General features: G+C 40.5%; 1 protein-coding gene across 1 annotated transcript; it reads left to right on the forward strand.

Moving 5' to 3' along the window:
* The first annotated feature begins 1,101 nt into the window (after positions 1-1,101).
* On the forward strand, positions 1,102-10,954 carry tlr2 (toll-like receptor 2). The gene is made up of 12 exons (XM_067523858.1): positions 1,102-1,225; positions 4,430-4,695; positions 5,386-5,542; positions 5,645-5,794; positions 5,934-6,140; positions 6,256-6,378; positions 6,517-6,667; positions 8,073-8,237; positions 8,460-8,639; positions 8,745-8,885; positions 8,967-9,484; positions 10,482-10,954. Exons 2-12 carry the CDS (start codon positions 4,431-4,433, stop codon positions 10,879-10,881), a joined length of 2,457 nt encoding a protein of 818 aa, XP_067379959.1. The 5' UTR covers positions 1,102-1,225; position 4,430; the 3' UTR covers positions 10,882-10,954.
* The last annotated feature ends 4,479 nt before the right edge of the window (positions 10,955-15,433 follow it).

The following is a 15,433-nucleotide window of genomic DNA, read 5'->3' on the forward strand; positions in this document are numbered from 1 at the left end:
TGGAGAGCAATTTAAAAAGTGAAGACATTTTAGGAAACTGAGAACAGGTTTTGGACATATGAGAACCTTTTGGTATGTTATTTTATAGAATTGTTTTCTAAAGGAGCATTTTGTGAAAATGTAGACAATTAGATGCATTTACAATTTAGATGTTATTGGTCTTATCTCTTAATCACTGTGCTAAGTTTTTTTATTAAGCTATTTGTTTTTTTTATTTTTATAACCTTGTCTTTTGAAATTACATTTGTTTGCAACAAAACTGCAAAGAGGATTACATTTTAGTAGACAAGTGAATTATGTTCTGATGCAACACATTTGTTTAAATTACTGAAGCCACATATTTATCAAAGAATACTTTCAGTCATTTCCAAAATTGATCGACTGTTTTCGACAGCTTTTACTCTTCTCTATTCACATTTGGTGGGTTGTTATCCAGCGACGTGGATTCACTGATTTGTCTGCTGTAGTATGTTTCTCACTTTTTGTCTAAGAAGTATTAAAATCACATCAGCCAAACACAAAACGGATGCCTCCATTTAACATACAGTGACTGTTCTATTTTTAGCAAATTTTTAGCATTTCCCTGTAATGCAGCTGGTGGGCAATACAATCAGTCTAGGAAATGACTGAAGTCATCTGGACAGTTTGGTGGAAAGAAAAGTGTTGTCTGGGAATATTTTTGATGTGTTCGGTATCAATGTGCAACAAAGCTTAGTTGTATAGCAACGTCATCTTTCGGAAAGAGGGTTGTATATTTGTAACTAGGTATTATAAGCAGAGGACTCTTAAAACAGGAAGCCTGAGAGGAAGTCATTGTGGTCTCGGTCCTGTGCATGCAGAGGTTACTGTATTATGTAACACAAACCACAGACAAGATGCATAATGAATAGAGGAGTTGATCAAATTCAACAAATCACTTTTTTATTTCAAATAACAAACTTTTTTTAAAAACTTGTTCAATTGTTATTGTCAGTGGAGTGAAACAAGTTTTATGAGTCTTAAGATGCACAGACAATGAGTTGCACACTTTAAGTCACCCACTCCCTTGTTTCTACCCGAAAGTTAATTTTCATACTCACTACCCTTTTTTTCCACACTTGGTTGGAGCTATAACTCCTGAGTTCTCACTTCCTCATAAAAACCTTCTTAACTCAGTGTCTTTTCTTTTCGTTATGTGAATCGTTGTAAAGGTTTTCTCTTATCATCAGAAGTCCGCTCACACCAGGTAAGGCAACAACTTCTAAGAGAATTCCTTAGTTTTACCATTGTGACCTAATGAGTTACAGGGGTGTTTCAGTTATTTTCCATTTTTAAGAGCAGTTACAGCTTTAATATTTATTGTCTGTGCTGTAAATATAAAAGGGAAACACTTCGGTAGGAGACATATAAAACAGATTGAATACAGCGGTGGCTTCTATAGTATGAATTGTGTCTCATGATGATTGTTTTGAGCAAAAGCACTAGAAGAACTGAGCAGAGTAGATTCATGTTGTCTGATCCTGGTTATAGATACAAAACTTTCTTTTTCTGCGTTTATTGCTATATAAAACAATATTATTGACAGGTCTACACCTCTGGTATGGTAATAACACTGTGAGTGTCAACCAGAATTAAAAAATGTTTTGTCGGAAAGGTGATAATTCTACTATTTGTTTCTTATTGAGGTCAAAGTAGGTAGTGGAGTCAAAACATAGAACCAGCACCATTAGAGAACTGAGGAATTAGATTAGATTCAACTGTATTGTCATTACACATTTACAAGTACAAAGCAACGAAATGCACTTTAGGTTTAACCAGAAGTGCAATAGCAGCAAAAGCAGGATATCTAGTTTTGCATAAATAAAAAAGTTAGTATTGTACAGTATTTTGCAGATGGATATGTACATAAACAGAAATTTAAAAAAAAAATGGATATATACAATGACATACAAGGCTGTGGCAAATAAGGCTATGGTGGGCAGTAGTGCAATGGATATAGTGCAAATAAATTATGAACAGAGGCTTTAAAGTGATAGTAGTGCAGTGTAAGTTATTGCATGTTTTGTAAGGTGCAGTAGTGACTGTAAATGAACAGTTTTGTGGTTCAGTAACATAAAAGTTATGTGTAGTGCAAATAACATCGGGAAGGGGTGTTTGTGAAATGGGGGGTGGGGGAGCAGTATAAAGCGTTCTTCAGTCTGTTCGTCCTTGTTTTGAGGCGCCTGAAGCGCCTGCCGGAGGGCAAGAGCGAGAGCAGTCTATGGGCAGGAGGAGAGGAGTCCTTATAGATGCTGCACGCTCGACGCAGGCAGCGATTCCTCTGGACGTCCTCCATGGCTGGAAGGGTGGTCCCTGTGATGCGCTGGGTGGTTTTCACCACCCGCTGCAGTGCCTTGCACTCTGCAACAGAGCAGCTCCCATACCAGACTGTGACACAGTTGGTCAGGATGCTTTCTATTGCACAGCGATAGAAGTTCACCAGAATATCTGAGGACAGCTGATTCTTTAGTGTCCTCAAGAAGAAGAGGTGCTGGTGGGCCTTCTTAACTAGACTGGAGGTGTTTATAGTCCAAGACACGTCCTCAGAGATGTGGATCCCTTGGAACTTGTAACTGGAGACACGCTCAACAGCCGTTCCATTAATGTGGATGGTGTCATGTGTATTTCTTGACTCTTTTCTGAAGTCCACAATGAGCTCCTTCATCTTGGAGGTGTTAAGGAACAGGTTATTGTCATTGCACCATGTGGCCAGGTGCTGAATCTCCTCTCTGTAGGCAGTCTCATCGTTGTTGCTGATGAGACCAATCACCGTATTGTCATCTGCGAACTTGATTATGGTGTTAGATCTGTTCAAAGGCTTGCTGTCAGAGGTGAAGAGGGAGTAGACGAAGGGGCTCAGTACACATCCCTGTGATACACCAGTGTTGATTGTGGTGGTGGAGCAGATGGAGCCGGATCGAGCAAGCTGCTTGGGCAAGAGACAGGTTGAAAATGTCTGTGAAAACCCCAGCGAGCTGCTCAGCACATGCCTTGAGTACACGACCAGGGATGTTGTCTGGTCCAGCGGCTTTGTGCGCACTGATCCGGCTCAGTGTGCTGCAGACATCTGTTGTGGGGAGGATTGGTGGGTGGTCAGGTGAGGGTTTGAGCTTGGTAGCGGTTACTGTGCTGTCTCTCTCAAAGCGCACATAAAAGTCATTAAGCTTGTTTAAGAAGAGGACATCAGTGGCTGTGTGGGTGGAGCGGGTGGTTTTGTAGTCAATGATGGCCTGGATGCCCTGCCACATACGTTGAGGGTCGCAGTTGGAAAAGCTCCTCTATCTTTAGCTTGTAGCAGTGCTTGGCCTTTTTGATGCCCCTCTTCAGGTTAGCTCTGGATGTGCATCCGCTGATCTGGAGGCAGTATTGCGTGCCTTCAACAGGAGGCGCACCTCCTTGTTCATCCAGGGCTTGGGTATGTGGTGATCTGCTTCGAGTTGTGACATTGTCTATGGTGGAGTGGATGTAATTCAAATTAGAACCGTGTTCTAACAGCAGAGCTGCTGTATTGGACTGTATTCGATTGTAACATTTGGATTGAATTTGTACTGTGACAAAGTACATGGATTAGTCCTTTGTTTCTGCTTAATGTGGTTCTCGTAGTACTTGATTACCTAATTCCCCAGACGCTTAACCATTTGAAATATTTCATGCTAAAGATAATAAAGTGTTAGCAGCATAGACTGTCTGTGTGTTGTCCTTTGTCAGCTACTGTTCTGGTTTAGTCAGTCCAACAATCCTGTGAGGCCCTGCTCAGAAGGCCTCTGGGAGGGTGTTATAGTTGGTTAGCCTCAGAGAAAGTTTGTGGTTCAACAGTTTCCTTATCTTAGCCAAAGTGAATTTGGGATTTGCGTTTGCAGTTTAGTGGCATCCTGTAGGAATTTTTTTTTTTTTTTTTTATGAGTCAGGCTGGTTGAGAACTGAGTTTGCAGCTGATCTTTTCTGTCTCGTGTTTTAGCTTGAATCCCACAGTAGATGCCACTGCATAACAAAGCTTCATTAAACTGCATATTTTGAGGTTTGACGATAAATTTAACTGCTCCACTCTCTGGTGTGAGAGGGCCCCGGGCTCTGATGTGGTTTAATGGGAGTAAATTGCCTGCAGACAGATTCCAACATTGTGTGGAAAACCTAAAACCTGGAGACTGTTTTAGCAGAATGATAATAATATTCAATGTTTGGTTGATAAAGGGACATTTAAATCCTCCCCTGCTTGATGATTCGTGTAATTTGGGAGAAATGTGTTTTGGGAAAAGTTCCTCTTTCATCAGATGACACTTCCTCTCTGGGTTCTTTTTACTTTTGTTCAGACTGTCCACTTCTGCTTTTTGATTCTTATTAACTGCTCAGCTCACTAAGTCGTCCACTCATACACTTTTTTTCTTGCCTTTCGTGTTTCCATCAAATACAGAATGAGACAGCAGACCTCCACCATCCTCCTCCTCTTCTTCTTCGTCATCCTGTGCTGGGCTCAGCCATCACGCCCAGACAAGGGGAGGCCATCCTGCGATCAGTGTGACCTTCACCTCTTGTGCAACTGCTCCCATGAGGGATTCACAGTTGTTCCCACAGTAACAGAACGTGCCTTGGCTTTTGATCTCTCCTTTAACAACATTAACGTGGTTAACGACGATGACCTGACTGGTCATACGCAGCTGAAGGTTCTGAGTCTCCAAGGTAACTATGATCGGATTATTTGGACTTTTTGTAGGGATACTGCAATTACATGAGAGATAAGATATAACACAGGAAAACAGGAAGTAGTTTAAAACTCAAATTGTAACGTATACTTATATTGCAACTAATTTATTGGTGCAATTATAGGTTGTGTTATTGTTGTGGAGGACTGGGTAAAAACAGTTTTTCCTCAAAGCTCCATTTAGTGGCTGCACTGGAGCTTTTAGTCATATCACATGTGCTTCATCAGCAGGTGACATAAAAGGGGAAATTAGCAAATGTTCCTCAAGTCATTGACTTTGTGCCGTGAACTTTTAGTCTTAAACACTAAACACGAAATCAATTGAAAAATAATAACAACAATATTAGGATAGTATTAAACAGTATTAACCATCATAATGATTTTAACAATGATGATACAGCTCTGGGCATTTTTATTGCATTCATTATTATTTTTATTATTAAAAACCATAATGGGAAGTTCTATTTTATTCAGAGAAAATTCAAGGGTTGATTCATTTAAATTGTGTGAGAGGCCAACATGTTCTCATCCCACAGTGTCAGGTACTGATTCTTCCTAAGGCGTCATTGTGTAGTCTGTTAATTGGTGGACCAAAGGGTGGATGACTGAGGAACCCCAGATACATTTTTGTAAGAACATTGTTATATGTTGATTTGACTGTCCCCCAGGTAACAGATTAGCTGTGATCCGTCCGTCAGCGTTTGACCATTTGTTCAATCTGGAGGAGCTTGACCTGTCTGACAATGAGCTAAACGTTCTCAACCACAAATGGTTCAGTCAGCTAGCAGCTCTGCAAAAGCTCAACTTGCTTGCTAACCCATACAGGTAAAGTGGTCAGAGGTACTCAAACTCCAAAGAAACAAATGTCGACATTATATATAATGTTTAGGTGTTCGCCTACTTTGTCCCTTCTCTGCTCTGTTCCAGCTGCGTGGGTTCTCCTCCAGTGTTTCAGGGGCTGGTCAATCTGAGGAGGCTTGCATTTGGAGGTCCTCATCTGAAGATGCTAAAGAGAGGAGATCTGTCTGGAGTCACTGAGCTGGAGGAGCTCATTGTGCATGCTAACAACCTGACAGGGTCAGACACAGAAATTATGTTTGTTTGTTACGAGAGACAAGTGTCCTCATTTGTTTAAAGTAAATCATGTAAAACACATAATATCAAATCAAAGATTCAAGTATCAATCTTTTACTTTTTACCTTCTCTATCTCTGCAGGTATGAATCCGGCGCTCTAGCAAGTATCTGGCCTCTAGGTCGGGTCAGCCTGAGCCTCTACGAACCATTTTTAACAAACACGACCTTAGCCTCGGCTGTGCTGGCTGACGTGTCGTATCCTGAGACACCGCTTATCCTGGAAGACCTCCGGCTAGATGGAAATCAGTCTGTTCAGCCCCTTAGAGAGGCAGCGAAGAGGAGGGTCAGGTCTGTCTCTCTTTTGTTTTTGTGGTCATGCAGAGTCCTAATAATTTAATGAGCCATGTGGCAAAAAGTTGCAGCCAAAGTAGCTGTTCAATCCTCTCTGGTTGTCACTCTTCAGGTACTTGACCTTCCGTAATGTTTGGATCTCTGATGAGGCCATTGTGGACATCCTGGTGGTTTTAGATGGTGTCCCAGTCACCTCCATTTCTGTGGAAGGTGTCACACTGATGGGTCGCGGAAAGTAAGATTAGAACTAGTGTTATTGTATATTATTATTAAAATGCTGTCGATATAAACTGTCTTTAACTGTCTTTATTGTTAGAAACAACCTACAAGACAAAGGTACTAATACTCGTTGTCTCGGTTGGTGTTACTGTAGGTGGGAGAAAGCCAGCTGGACCGATCATAAAGGCATCGATGAGTTCCTGGTAAAAAACATTGAGGTGCTGCCTCTTTTTCAGTTTGTGTCGTTTCTCCAACTGTCGTTCCTGCTGAAGTACCCCAGGAAGGTGTCAGTCATAAACGCCAAGGTAAACTTTAGTCTAACAAAGGGTTACATGTTAGGTGAATGCAAAGAAACTAAGTCAAAAAGCTGATTCCCTTCATGCATTTGATTTAGTCCGGCGCTCTACTGTGATTCCTGTTGCTATTAATAATTTTAGGAGCATACGTTTTCTCCACTGGTCAGATGTTTTCGTCTTTGTTTTCTTTTTCCGTGGGAGTTAAACTTCATAAGTGTTGGGATTCATCCGTTGCATTTTGTTGCATTCTGTTTTAAATTGCGAAACGTTTTGCAATATTCTGAAATGTATTTGTTCTAGAATTATTCATCATTTGTTGCTGCTTTCGTCGGCTTTTAACAAAGACTCTCACAGGCCTTAGATTTCTTTCAAAATTTTATTCACGGGCTCTGTTGAATTAAGCTTTGTTTAGTTTTCAGTTCAAAAAACAGCTTATTATCTTATAATGGTCTTTTATGTAATAGCTTTTTGTAGATCCTGCGTCCTCAAACCCCTCCCCCACCAACTAAGCTCACTCTGTTCTGATTGGCCAGCTTTGGGTGTTACCATTGGCACACTTAGTGGGCATGGGAACCCAAACTGAGGTCTTTTTATAGATTTCCATGATAGTTGTTTGCCATATGTACAAAAAAAGATGACATCTAAGCCAGTAGGACAGACAAACCTCTCCGCAGACTTTGGGCCTTTGCCTTTGTTTAGTATTGACACTCAGCTTTACAGAAGTACATACAGTATATTACATCAGACCACTACCACCAGCCCTCTTTAATTGTTTTTAGACAGCAGTAATGAATATTACAGATATGGAGAAACTGAGCTTTATTGGCGTAAGTACTAAGGATGCAATCATTTAACTACATTAAAACCCTAAATGTTTAATGTGGATGTTACAAGGCTGGATGAAAAACTGGTGGCCTTGAATATTGTTTAAATATGGGGATAACAGCATGCCGTAGATAGTCATCTAAAAAATTTAACTAGAATTACCAAAACCAGTCTCTAATCTGTTCATCCAAGAGACCACGTTATTTTTTCTTTCACTTTTTATCACCAAAATCTAATCAGTTCATCCTCAAGTTGTTTCTGAGACCTCAACAAGAGTGGATCAGGTAGATGGTTGAATGACTCAAAACCAACCATGTCTGGAGTAAGAAGTAACTGACTAACTGACCACCGACTAATAAGTAGTTTTGCGTGTACTGGCAGCTTAAACTTTAGACACATGCTTTTCTTGAGAAAGAGTTATGTTAATGTTGTGACTTTGGCCGTTTACTGTTGCTGGCAATATTATCAGCTAGCGTGCTTTTCTATCCAAAGAGGTTAATTAATCACTGAATAAATCACAGTAGTTTATTACATTTTATTCTTTATATAGGTCTGAGCTTTATGAGCAAAGCGTGACCTTTATCCTCAGGTGTTTGTGATGCCCTGTGCCACATCTGGACTGCTAGTGAACCTGCAGTACCTGGACCTGTCCGACAACCTGCTGACTGACCTGACTCTTGCGGAAACACTGTGTGATGGAGCCGGGAAGCTGAAGGACCTTCGAGTTTTAAACATCAGTGGAAATGCTCTTAAGGTGCCAATATTACTTGTACTATTATGAGTAATGATTTTCAGTGTCAGTGTAACATGATTTTGGTTTTACCAACATTTTTGCAGCAATAGCTAATTATTGCTTATCTGACCATTGTGTGTTAAAATCTGTATCACCCTTTCAAGTATAACCCCAAAACTATTTACAAAAAACAAAGCCCTAGTGAAGACTTGTCTGCCTCAATTCTGTTTCAATTCTGTCCAGTCTTTGTCCACAATGAGCCAACTGGTAAAGAAGCTCTACAAACTGACCCACCTGGACATTAGCAGGACTGGCTACAGCTCCATGCCACAGCATTGCTCGTGGCCATCCACACTGCGATTCCTCAACATCTCTGGGGCTAAACTTACCAAAATAACTCCCTGTCTCCCAGCCACTCTGGAGGTACTAAGAATGGACTATCTGGCAGCAATCCTGACAGGCCTGCCATCATTACAAGAAAAACACTCCATAACAAAGCAATTGTGTTTCATACTTTATCATATATAGGTGTTGGATCTGAGCAACAACAATCTCAAAGACTTCACTCTGGCTCTGCCATCCCTGCAAGAGCTCCAACTCTCAGGGAATAAGTTTCTGAGGCTGCCCTCAGGAAGCTTGTTCCCCAATCTACAAACAATGACTATACAGGTATGAAACAATCACATTTTATGTTTCAGCTTCCAAACCCCTTTGCATTCTCCATTCTTACCCCGCTTTATTCTTCAACAGTCCAACACCTTGGGCTTCTTTGGACATTCAGACCTTCAAGAATACAAACGACTCCAGAACCTCCAGGCTGGTCAAAACAAGTTTGTCTGTTCCTGTGAATTCGTTCCCTTCCTCCAACAGACCCTTAAAGGAGGTGGAGACGTACACTTAACAGACAGAGAGGAGAACTATGTTTGCGACTCTCCTTTTGACCTGCAGGGGCAACCAGTGGTTGAGGTCTTTCTCTCCGTTGTTGTGTGCCACCAGGTTTTATTTGTCTCTGTGTGCTGTGTGGTTACCCTACTTGTTGGGGTCCTAGTGTGGATCTTGCTGTTGCGCCTCCATGCCTTCTGGTACCTCAAAATGACATGGGCATGGCTCAAGGCCAAGCAAAGCTCCCGGCGACGACGACAACGACAGCAACTCCTAGCTGAAGACAATTCAGAAGGACTGCTGTCATTTGACGCCTTTGTTTCATACAGTGACAGAGACGCTACCTGGGTGGAAAACTTCTTGGTTCCTGAGTTAGAGGAGCCAGGGTAAGTGCAGCCATGTTTTCAGTACCATTAATCTGTCTGCCACTCAACTGGGAGTTTCAAGGTTTCAAGAATTTTGGCATAGATGGTGCCACTTTGTGATATTCCCATAATGCTAATTATAGCTCATAACTCCTGAACAATATTTAAGAATATTTTTCCCAAATCTTGCTCCCCATTGTACACTAACTATAAAATGACTTCTTCTTTTCCTTTTGCCACATCATTCATTTCCATCTCACTCCACCTTCTGTGTCTTCCTCTGTCACACCAGCTTCTTTCATGTCCTCTTTCAATGTCCATGAACCTCCTTCTTGGCCTTCCTCTTTCTACCATCTTGTAAATCTTCCCTTTAATTCTTGCAGATACCTAATGAGATCAAATATGTCTTAATTCACTAGAACTAATGAATTTTCTGGAACAAACATGGTCAGTATATATTGCTGAATCACACAAGCCACAAACTTCTTAGAAACTTATCAGAATAATGTAGAAGATGAGTACATACAGGCCTGGGGCACACCTTTGCAAAGGCAATGAGAACTGCATATTAGTTCCTGCAGAACACCTTGATTATACACCCTGACTGGTAGGAACGAGTCTGTCTAGAGCTCAGAAACTGCAGACTGGTGGTTTACGATGCCAAACGCTGCAGAACAAACAAACAAAAATTAGACTAGAGGACTGTATTCTGCATTTCCAGTCTGGAAAGACACTCCTAAAGCCTGACTAGTGGACATCAAGGGGGTTGTTCAGAAAAGAATTGGGGTTGTTCAGAATATCTGAGATTTAATGACTATGGATATGAACAAAACCTAGTGCTACACACCATTTTCTGGTAACTGTTTTCCACATTGTTTTATTGAAGATGCTGCTTATTTATCTGGTGATAAAATATAAATTGACCTGGTGGTTTTTCACTGGACACAAGTCTTTGTGTTGATCCTAAGCAGCTGTTTGCCAACTGATCCACCCCCTTTTCTGGTTTGTTGTTCTACAGAGAGACTGATGGGGATTCCAGAAGCTCCCGCCCACTGAATCTTTGCCTCCACAAGCGAGACTTCCTTCCTGGACACTGGATTGTGGACAACATCATGAGTGCCATGGAGCGTAGCCGGAGAACTGTCTTCATCCTCTCAGAGAATTTTGTTCAGTCCGACTGGTGCCGCTACGAGCTGGACTTCTCGCACTTTTGGATGTTTGATGGGAATGTTGGCAGAGATGCAGCCATTTTGATCTTGCTGGAGCCACTGTCCAAGGACGATGTCCCCAAACGCTTCTGCAAACTGCGCAAACTCATGAACTCCACCACCTACCTGGAGTGGCCTCAGGAGGAGGAGAGGAGGGGGGAGTTCTGGAGGTGTCTCCGCCAGGCTTTGAGAGGAGAGGATGATGACTGAGAGGGAAATACAAAGTGATGAAGACAGAGAGTGGGCTCAGAAGTAAATGAAAGACAAGACTGAAGGGCCAAAACAGCTTAGGAAAATAGTAATGAAATATTACTTTGAGGAAAGGGCAAGAAATGAACAAATGAGTACAAGGGAAGAATGAACAGATTCAAAGGAAAGAGAAAGAGAAAATATGAGAATCCATCCATCTATTATTTTACCCATTTATTCTTTTCAGAGTTGCAAGGGGGCTGGATCCTAGCTCAATGGGTAGATGGGATGCAGAGGTCTGCGGGATCAAATCCCAGCGTACTCACCTACCCATCCTCAGTGTTCTCGAGGAGACACTCAGCGCTAGCTCCCTGGGTGCCCCCCAATGCTCCCCCCAGGGGGATGAGTTAAATGCGGAGAAAGAAATTAACTGTCACATGAATGTGCCTGGGGAACATAACATGTATTAACATCAATTTAAGTTGTTCATCTCGTCAATAAAATAGCCCAAAGTAACAAGACAACAAAGTAAAACTTGCCTTGTAATAATCCTTAATAATAATAATTATTATTATTACATAGCCAAAGTAATAGCAGACTTTAAATTGCATTACAAGGGAAGATTATTTATTTCTGGTAGTGTGCTAAAACAGACACGTGAGTACGCTGTTGGTTTGACATTTATGTAACAACCGAACAACAAGGAAGCATCTCACAAGTGAAATTTGTTCTTCAATGAGGAGACAGATGAATATAATAGGTTTAATAAGTCAAAGCAGTGTCATACAGATAAATGCTGTAAGATGATGAAGACAAATTAGGCAAACACTGTAGTGTTACTGCATATGTGAATCTTCAGTATGTTTCAGATTAAATCATAATCACAATCTAATCATTGGATTCTTGAACAGTGTCTGAAACTCTATTTCCCTACACATGATGAAGATTGGAATCAAAGTTTTGTTATTATTTCTGCAACTTCATGTAACAGTTTGAACATAACATTGTTTTTAATTCTTTCTGTGCTTAAAATTAAGTTTCCACTAGTTTTTTACTTTACCTTTTATGCGGTTTATCACATTTTCAAATTAAGATTTGAATGGATTTCTGATTTACAATGGTGCTAAGTTTTCCCCTTTGTCTTTTTGCAGCATAAAAATTCAGTTTATTATTAAGTAACAAATATGCTCAACTTGAATTAACGTTGATGAATATATAAATAATTTCAAATAATAATTGATAACAAAACATTAAATTTGAGAAAACTAAATGAATTCTGAACTAGATTAGAGTTGACTTAGAGTTGAAAACATTTGTAGAGCAGCAACACGAATCTGATAAAGTGCTTCACTTCATGAAGCTTAGAGAATGTGCTAATTCATCTGTATGATGATTTTAGAAGTGATTGATGCCGTTGTGTTGTGTTCTACTAACAGGACCTTTGATGACCATTACACGTGACACACATGGTTACTGTAGTAAGGAAGCAGGTGTGTGACGTTGTCACTGTATGTAGCGTTTAGTTTTTATGTAATGTGGCAGGGAGACACTAGGACTCATGTAGTGATGGTGGCAAGAGAGGAGCAGCAGCTAATGGGAGAAACATCACACTGATGTGCAATGTGCAGCAGGTGCGTGAGGCTGGTTGCTGCTCATTGTCTGTACTGAAATATGTCTGCAGGTGGTTTTAGTAACTTTGTGTTTTTTTTTTGTGCATTGCATTTCAATGTATGTGGTAAAAGTAGGGATTTAAATACCCTGAGGTGTTGTCTGCCAAGACTTCCACAGGTAAATAATCTCTAATTTTGATATAGTGTTTAAAGTCTCCCACAATCAGACATGTCACATAAGTTAACCTTACCCTGAAGCTATATTCCAACACCATATTTAGACTGTAATGAAAGTTTTGGGAACCAGAATATGCAATGATAAAATAAAAAATAATCACAGGGACTTTATAGAGAAGCAAGTGTTTTATTGATAGACAGACAATTATCCATGTGAAGTCTGATGACAGCTTTTATCAACAGTAAATCCCTGGTCCCTAAGAAACTTGTCTTGTGCCTAACCGTCTTCTGTGAGGTGTGCCGGGCTCGAGGCAAAAGCACTGCACAGCACCTTCAGCCACTATAGGCCAGCAGTACTGTACAGCACACCCCCACCCAGGATTACCTCCAAACAAAAAAGGCAAAATAACAAAGTAGTGAGCCGATGGAAGAACTGAGGATTCAGATCAGCTGGCTCACTCGCTGCCTATCTTACCAGGGTTTACTACTAAAGTCAAAAAAACTTGCAGAACAGAAAAATGTAATCTATGAGATATAACCTAAAAAATTTAGTCAGCTTGAGTTTTTATTCTAAAAGTCAATCTCCATTGGTTCACCAGAATCATCTGCTAGTTCATTCCTGAGTATCTCTTCTAAGTAGATGTTTCCTTTTGCTTCCTCTTGAATTTCTTGCAGCAGGTCACACATGTTGCTTTGCTTTAGCATAATGACAAGCATTTTAAATATAGTAAGGACAGGATGGCAATACCCTAAGACAATCATTTTGTCATTTGAGTTTCCAGTTTGATACCAATATCCACCTGTATGTAAGCCAATCACTCCTTGATCATTAAACACTGGGGAGCCAGAGGAGCCAGGACCCATGCAAGTTTCGTAGGTGACTAACACCTTTTGGTTAATTTTATCTATCCATGCCTTAAAATCTTGTATGTCTTGTTGAGTCATTAAATCATTTTTAACCTGCTCTCTCTCCTGTTTCTGAATGATATTGTAACGGCCCAGCAAGTGGGTTAGTGTGGGGGCGGATGCAATCTGCCCCGAGGGAATTATGGGTAAATGTGCTCTGAATAGTTCTGTGCTTTAATTGCTTAAATGTTAAATGTTGTTAAATGATTACATTACAGTTAGCGTTATTAGGTGTGTTCACATGTTTAGGTTTGTCATGTAAAGTGTATGTGTTAGCCGGCACCGTGAGGGAAGGTGATGGGTGTATGAATGGGGCTCACGGTGATCGGCTACTTGTGGGTGTGTTCAAAATAAAGCTCAGCTATCTCTGCTGTGAGAGGTAACTGTAAAAAGGCAAGAGCTGTGTTGTGACTGCTTTTGTCAAACAGCTTGAGACACTTGGGGTCGTGCTGTGAATGGGGCGCAAGTGTTCTCCCTTCCGCCTGCCATTTTGAACTGTTTGTTGACGTTAGCTTGCTAGCACCCAAGCTAGCCGATTAGGTTAGTGAATTCAGTTAGGATTAGCCTTAGCTTTAGCTTCACCGCCTCCCACAGTCAGCTCCCATAAACCGTGGGTTGCTACAATATTAGTAGAGTCCAATATTTTTCCTAACCCAGAATTTTATGGTTTCTGCTGTTTGAAGGCACAGGAGAAAATGTATTAAGGAGACCTGGTGGTAAAGTATTGGAAATCCGATCATCAGGGATGAGCTTGAGTAAAGAAAAATCATATTTACAGTTAAACACTAAATGTGATATTTGTGTATGGCCCATCAGACCAACATATATCCAGTTTTAGATATTTTCCTTGCATGCAGGAGTCAAACAAATGTGCATTAGTCAGGATATATGTGCTCCATAAGAAAAATCCTGTCCCCTGACAAATATTTGGAACAATAATTTTAACAACTGACCGGTCCAAGAATTTGTTGCAATTTATTCCAAACAGACAATTGCAAATCCCCTTTAACTGGCAATAACATATTTCCCCTATCTCTCCACAAAAACATGAATATTTTGACATGTTGACAGTGATATTTTTAAAAAGTCAAGATGTCCTCAATCTGGGGTCACATGCAAGTCACATTAAATGGGGTAAATTCAGGTGTTGTGATGGGCTGATTGTGTCTTCGCTCACTGTCTGTACAGTTGTTTATCATGCACTGATCACTGATCTTACTCGATGACTTGCCACAAAAGCAGGCTCTGCTGGTTCCTCCAGTTGTAAATGCATTTAATTTGTAAATGCATTTTTAGTTGCTCCTGCAGCCATTTCTGTTATGTTGTGGCTTTTAGAGCTCATTTCTTAATGCTGCACCTAGTGTCAAATTGGGGAAGTTGTTGTATATTTGCATGTGTTTTCTTAAATTGCAATGCTTTGAGGTTTCAGGGCCACCATAGAGAAGATCCTGAAAACTAAATATGTGAATATAGTACACAAGGCATAGCAGAATACAGTATTATTGATAGTGGAGAATCAGGTATCCATAGGCTATTTTTATTAAGTTCATCTTTTTGGGACAAAGTCATTTCCGTTAGCTATTGGCTTTTTTTTTCATCACTACTGCTAATACTGTCTTTTTTTCTCTGTATTATGCTTTTATTTTTATCTCAAAGCTTTGCAGAGACTCCTCCACACCTCCAGGGTCACTCCAGCAGAACTCAGGTGTCCATTTACAGTATAATAAACTAAAATTAACGTTTGATTAAGGTTTGATTTTTAAAAATATGACGAGTTAAATTGAAATATTGTCATATTTCAATAACTCTGTGGCTTGAAGGGTTAGGGTTAGGGTTAGGGTAAGCGCAGAGGTATCCGGGCTAGCCTAACGGCTGCAGCA

Source organism: Channa argus, chromosome 12 (genome assembly GCF_033026475.1).
Source record: "Channa argus isolate prfri chromosome 12, Channa argus male v1.0, whole genome shotgun sequence".
NCBI classification, from domain to species: Eukaryota; Metazoa; Chordata; class Actinopteri; order Anabantiformes; family Channidae; genus Channa; species Channa argus.